The 6933-nt window shown below is 41.8% G+C and overlaps 1 protein-coding gene across 1 annotated transcript; it reads right to left on the bottom strand.

The window, feature by feature from the left end:
* Positions 1–431: 431 nt before the first annotated feature.
* LOC109468389 (uncharacterized protein DDB_G0283697-like) lies at positions 432–3913 on the bottom strand. The gene is made up of 6 exons (XM_019766639.1): positions 3848–3913; positions 2917–3165; positions 2203–2649; positions 1875–1928; positions 880–1326; positions 432–581 (listed from the first exon to the last, which is right to left on the bottom strand). The coding sequence occupies exons 1-6, from the start codon at positions 3911–3913 to the stop codon at positions 432–434; spliced, it is 1413 nt and encodes a 470-aa protein (XP_019622198.1).
* Between the last annotated feature and the right edge of the window lie 3020 nt (positions 3914–6933).

Here is a 6933-nt window from a genome sequence, read left to right as displayed (position 1 = left end):
GTCGTGTTCTTAGCCTTGCAAGTTGGTACAGATACTTAAGCTTATACATGTAGTCTTACATTTTGTATTTGGTGTAATCTTACCTCCCAATGGCCAATGTAAATATTTTGGCTGAAAGCTAAAGATACATATAATATCAGTAAGGAGACAGACTACACAAGTGTGTGTGAACAAAAATAGCAAAGGCATAAAGAACTCTCTCAAAAAAATTGCCTCCTCTTTGCCTCTTAGTATTCTGTAATGTGCCGACTACAAAGTAGCACTGACAGTAAATTCCATGTAAGGTTTTGCAAGGGCAATGTTTGAACTCATGTACATATAATACAGATGAAATCTCATGTAGTGAGCATTATTGGTCATTTTGCAACCATTTTTTAATCTCTCCAATATGTGAACAAACAGCAGTAGCACACATCACACACACTTTTCCATCACCAGTCCTCAGACTCTGTGGTCTTGTCATCATCATCACTTTTAACATCCTCATCACTCTCATCTTCATCATCATCATCATCAGTTGCTTCCTGATCCTTCTTGTCACTTTTGTCATCCTTCTCCTCTTCATAGTCCTCCCATCCTCCCTGCTGATATTTAGTTGTTGTTATTTATTGTTTGCTAGACTCTAACCTGTATCTTGTATCTATGATGATTACATCTGATTCAATAACTTTAATAATTTAGAACCAGCTTAGCATTATTATGAGAATGACATTATGACATCAGAAAAATACACAAAATTGACATGCAAAATAAGGTGATAAGACAACTAATGCAGATTTCTGGAAGGCTATATTTTTTCACTGAGGTGATGTAAAGTTATTTTATATCCTACACAAAACCTGTTGTACATGTATTAAGAACTTAGTGGCATTAGCTCACCTGTATGTGGTTTGTGTCCTCTGTCTTACTATCCTGTCCACCAACTTTAGTATGCTCCCTGTGATGGTGGTTTCCATGCTTCGTGTCATCACCAAATGTTTTACCTTGCTTTGATGTTTGTTGATGTTCTGTCTCTTTACTTTGTCTCACATTCTTGTGATGTTTGTGCCCCTTTGTACTACTGTGATGATTCTGAGATTCTTCCAAATTTGCGTTTTCACTGTTTTTGGTCCAGTCACTGTCGTTCTCAGGTTCTTTCTGTTCTTTACTGTGATGAAACTTGTTGTGGTGCCCTTCATTTGCATCCACGCCTTCCCCCTGTCTTGTTAACACCTCCTGGGACTCAGTGTGACTTGTCTTGTGATGATGCCTGCCTGATAATGAAGCTTTATCTGGTCTGTTTTCTGCCTTTTCTGAATTCAGCAGGCTTGTTTTCAGTTCATGCACCTATAAGACATCAGCAAGAAAATATTTTGCATGAGAGAACACTACATGTGCATTGAAACTTGCTATGTCATACAAATTACTTAAAAATATTAAAGTCCATACAGTGTGTGTATTTCAACCAAGACATGATACGTGTATCAGGTCAAAGAACTGACCATGGGCCATACGAGGTCAGTCACCTTTGACCTCCAGTAGTTGCACTCGGTCTTCTGAGGTTGTCAGTTCCGGTATTTCCAGCAAAATTAGTGAGTTTGGACGGTAAGGACGGCTCATGTACATTGTACTGGTTGTATAACGTTACATACTTGATATATTTTGGGATACATGTAGTAGTATTATACATGTAACGTCGCAACCTGAGTTCGTGAGTGTAAAACAATACTTTAGCCGCGGTGACTCTTGATTCGGGCTATGTAAGAATCAAGAGTCGCGATTGCCACGGCTAAACAATACTAAACCGATACTTCTACATATGTATGTCATGTATATGACAGCTATTTGCCGAATCACTGTGTGGCGTGTTGAACTGCCCAACTATTAGTACATACCGTACGGAGAACTTCCTTGATCAAATCGTTGTTCTTCCTGATCAGAGCAACATCCTGAGAAATAACAGATCGAACAAACATATTGTTTGCTAGAATGATGGGGAGCATTGAAAATCATTTCGACATGACAACAAAATGTTTTAAAGTAAGAACAAGTATGCTTCTTACAGCTTCAAATATTACCAGATAGTTAAAATTTGATATGATCATAAATGTCTATAATAGCGTCTCGAGTGTACCAATGCTTATATCTTGATTATTATCCCAGCCGTGACAAATTATGTGGGCAACATTAGTACTTGTGTGTACCAACTGGATGTACATGTACCTTGCTACTCAGTTGTTCCCCGCAAGAGGTCTCTTCACCACGGTCTTCTTCCTCACCTTGATCTTGAGACTTACTGTGCAGGTTAGTGTGATCTCCAGGATCGCCTGGTCTAAGACCAGGAGTCTTCTGTCTCTTCTTCGCTGCGGCCAATTTTCTCATTGCCTTAAGGAGCTCTTCAACATCCTTTAAGGAAGTAGGTGAGCCTGACCCAGCAAGCCCGAGTGGACCCCGTTCAGCGTCTGCTGGCCCACCGGCGGGCTGACCGGTGTTGCTCGGTGCCCGGGGCACCGGTCCCCCGCCTGGAGGACTGTCGGCTGTCGCTGGACCCAGGATCGGGCTGCCTGGGATCGGGACGGGGAGGATAGGCTGGCCGGCGTCCGGGGACTGGGGAGCCGCCGGGCCTGTGGCGTTCTTACCACCCTTGGTTTCTCCTGCCTTATCCGCACCCTACATTCGGAGAGAACACACGTAGGTACGGTTTTACTCTCAGTTACAACACGGTTTTACCCGCGAAATACAATTGAGTGAATACGATAACAGACTCCAATGGATTGTAGGAAAATGGTATAAATTGGCCAACTAGACTAAATCATGAATTTATTAGCCAGCCCAGGGAGTACAATTCGCAACCCGTACTGTCCGTAATAGGAACGTTAACTCTTTGCACTTTTGAAATAATAAACATAAGAAAAGGTACGAACTGGACCACATTACCTTAGGTAGCGCAGGTCCACCTGGGGTTGGCGGTCCTCCGGGGGGTGGGGGAGCTCCAGGGGGAGGGGGAAACCCGGGGGGTGGGGGAGCCCCGGGGGGAGGCTGTGGTGCAGGGGTTGCTTTAGAAGCGGTGGCCTTGGCCGGCTTCTGTTGTTTCGCGCTGGCAGCTGCAGGCCCCGGCTTCTGATCCACCCAGACCGGCTCACGGTCGGACTCAGACGCCGCCGGCCAGTCGGGGTAATAGTCATCCTGTCGTGACGTAAAAACGACAGGAGAAAAAAAAGGTAATACACTATTAAGCAACGACTAACGACAAACAAAACATCTGAATATGATCCTAGGAATTTCAAACTCGATCTACTGGTACCACTGGATAGATTACGGAGATAATTTCCAGACGTTTCGAGTGACATCTTCAGCGTCACTAATGAACTAACAGAACTCGTTAACACATGCATGTATATGAGCAACTGAGAAAAACGGTTGAACACGACAAAGACCCATATATAGGTGGGTATGATCTTTACGAAGAAAGTTACAAATGTAATAGTATATGAAATCACTAACGAGCCTAGAATCTCAAAGCCTTTAGGAGCCAGCACTACAGATCAAGTATGATGAAAATTCATTTCAGACGGAAGACCACGGTACCTCCCCTTCCTCGTCACCACCGCCTTCCCAGTCGGAATAGACGTCTCTTAATGTCCTGTCCCTGGTGTCAGCAGAAAGAGACTTGGGAGATAAAATGTAGCAGATAAATTTGAAATTTCTTTCTAAGGGTTTATTAAGGGTACACAACTTAGGATAGAATTTTCTTATACACAACTAGTACTTCTTTCAACAATACAATATCCTATGTTGTACCCAAATTGATGAAGTTATTTTCGGATGTTAAAAACTTTTACTGAGGGACAGAAGGGATTGCCCTTACCTTGTGCGGAGCGTGGAATGACGATGCCTGGCAACACAACAACGCCACAACCAACGCCGTTACCATGGCTACGGGTGACGCCATGGAGCGCCGCATCTTTTCTGACGTCACGTTATGAGCTCTTGTGTCACAGAAACAACAAAGAAAACAAACAGCCTTTGACTGAATGAACTTGAAGACACGAAGAAGGATTTGATGAGATATTGGGCGGAAAGATCATTGTAGCATTTATGTATGACGAACGAAATCTGATACGACTGTAAGTTAACCAAAATTGTCGACTACCAACAAGACTGTCGTCATGTTTTTGAACTTTGAATTGATCTGAAAACTTGTTGCTCTAAAATTGACTGTATCTATTCCAGCTTATAACCGTAGTAACCGTTTCTTACCCTTACTGACGTGTGGACTCCTGTCTCGCCGGTAAGACTTGTGTAACGGTACGAGGTTATAAACACAGCTTTGGGTACAAGAAACTTCCACTGCCTTTCGAATGTTTCCGATAGGGGAACACGTTTGTTTACATGCTGTTCTATAGAACTGGCGTCGGTTCGTGCCCACTTTGTCAGGAGAATGATTAATGAGGGCACCGGAGAGATCAGCTTGCTACCCTAAACACTATAAACTGATTTTCCTACATGTGGAAGGTTTTCAGCACCAAGGACAGGGTTGCCTGTGTATGGAAGGTGTTTATTCTACCACGGAATGAAGTCCCCGCGAAAATGAACGTTTATTTGTGATAATAGAAATGCACAAGTTCCCTGTAGCTGCATTTTCATCCAGTTTTTGACCCTGAGATAGTCTTTAGATTATCTTATTTAGATTATCTAATCTTCCTTCTTCGAGACATATAACGTTAAGTGCCTAGCACCGAGACGGGCCGTCATTGGTCGGCATAATTAGATTACCAGCTTCACATTAATTAGACAGGGCTGTTTGGCACACCTGTGTAAAAACAAGTTTTAAAATGGCGCCTTCGTACGACGGGAATACTCTGGGCTGCTTTTATTTTACGAATTTCTGGGTGCTTTTTAGAGTTTTCACCGGTAGAATGTTTTGCTAAGTGTGTAGCAGAATGTCTGTGAGTTTTGGTCGTGGATTTGTGCCGTTCTGGTGATGTTTTGAAGAGAAAATGCGGATTTCCTGACCTGGCGAATTTTGGAGAAGACAACAAGATGGCGCATGGCGTGGCAGTTGGGAAGAGTGGCGTGGTATGGAGACGACTTCGCTTATTGTTGCAGGTAAACCAGCAAATTTTTTTGGCTGACATTATTCCTTAGGAACTATAGTAGGAACATGTCAAATTATATGCCGTAAGAAAGTACCTATTTCTTTAAATTTATTGGAAAGCGACCGTTCCTAATTTTAGAAAGGCTTTGAAAAAGTCTATCAAGTTGCCGCATTTTCAACAACATTTTCAATGTGTGGTGCGCTTGTAGAGTATTAAATGTATGTGCGTGTCTTTTTACTCAATTGTTTGCGTTTTGAGGTTATATTTGTTGAAAGAAATTATGCATTGACCAAAACTTTTTCTTTATCTCCACGTGGTTCAAAACACCTGTTGGAATGTGCCCGTGTACATATGTTAATTAAATATTTTTATCCCGCCAAAAACTCGCGTAAACAAGGTGAGTCCCTCAAAGCTTAAAGGCGCAGAAATAAAAACGACACAAAACGTTTGGACACTTTACAGTCTTCAGTCGAGTTGACCATAGTTTCGTTCTTCATTATCACTTGCAATGTATTATAATATCATGTATAATTTTACAACTTACATGACTTTTTTCTCTACTCACATATACGTTAAAAACTCAAAGGTGCAACATACCACAAGTAACGTTACATTTGTAACATTTTTAAATGCAATTTCTACAGCCTAACTTCTTAAAAATCTATTCAATCAATAAGATACTTGAATTGCATATCATTAGTTATGATCATTCAGTGTCATCTGGGGATGTTTTTCCATCACACTTACTATTGTTTCATCTTGTGTGGGAGAAACCTGTGATGCTATTTGTGTAGCAACACAATCATTTCCAACACTCCCAAGCACACACTCTTGCCTACATTTCTATCCTTTATAACCAACTTTATTCTTTCACAGACTCTTTTCCTTGCTTTAGCCTTTCATCCTTGAACTCTGCTTTCAATGGACCTATCACATTATTTCGTCGCAGTTTGTTTACCACAATGAATGCCAGTCAATCGACGTTTATATTGTACAGGGGTGCGTAGCGCGGTGTGTGTGTTTGTGTAGCGTTACTACTTTGTTCTAATGTCACAATTAAATCACCCATTGCGACAGTTAATGCTGTGTCAACAAAACTAGAGGCAGCAAAAATCAAACATATCGGACCTTAAAAACATGATCTTTGTTCTTTAACTGACCATTCTAGAATGTTCTTTAGAACAGGTAAACAAACTGTGACATAATAATGTGATAGGTCCATTGCGTGGCATGTGCTCCTCTTCTGACGCTTTGGACCTTTCCACTCAACTTTTCTCCTGATGCTTCACTTACATTCTGACACACTGCTTTCCTTGTCTGCCAGAGTTTCAAGTGTGCAGGTGTTCCTGTCCTGATGAGATGAGAGTGGTTTATGACAGAGATACCAGGTGGCTGGAAACAGGAGTATCAGGCCAGGTGAGAAGGTCTGAATTGTGCATTTTGCCAACCGTTCACTCGATGTTATTTGAGACAAGTGCATAACTTTTAATCTTCTTACTTAATACTTAGGTGGCTGCTGACCGATGCAGTAGTGGGGACTCCTGTCAGAACCTGACAAGTGAAGATTGGACCAGACCACTGATGATTTGAAGACCCAGGAGGAATATCAGGTGAGAAAAATCTGAATTCTGCATTTTACCTAGTAGCTATTTGGTGTTATTTGAGACAATTATGTAACTTGTAATGTTTGTATAGTTAGGTGGCTGCTGACTGATGCAGTAGTGAGGACTCCTGTCTGAACCTGACAAGAGAAGATTGGACCAGACCACTGATGATTTGAGGACCCAAGAGGGATATCTGGTGAGAAAAATCCAAATTCTGCATTTTACCTGCAGCTATTTGGTGTTAATTGAGA

This window comes from Branchiostoma belcheri, unplaced genomic scaffold (assembly GCF_001625305.1).
Source record: "Branchiostoma belcheri isolate BF01 breed outbred unplaced genomic scaffold, Haploidv18h27 scaffold2, whole genome shotgun sequence".
Lineage (NCBI taxonomy): Eukaryota > Metazoa > Chordata > Leptocardii > Amphioxiformes > Branchiostomatidae > Branchiostoma > Branchiostoma belcheri.
Note: the sequence above shows the minus strand (reverse complement) of the source record. Positions and strands in the feature narration are given on the sequence as shown.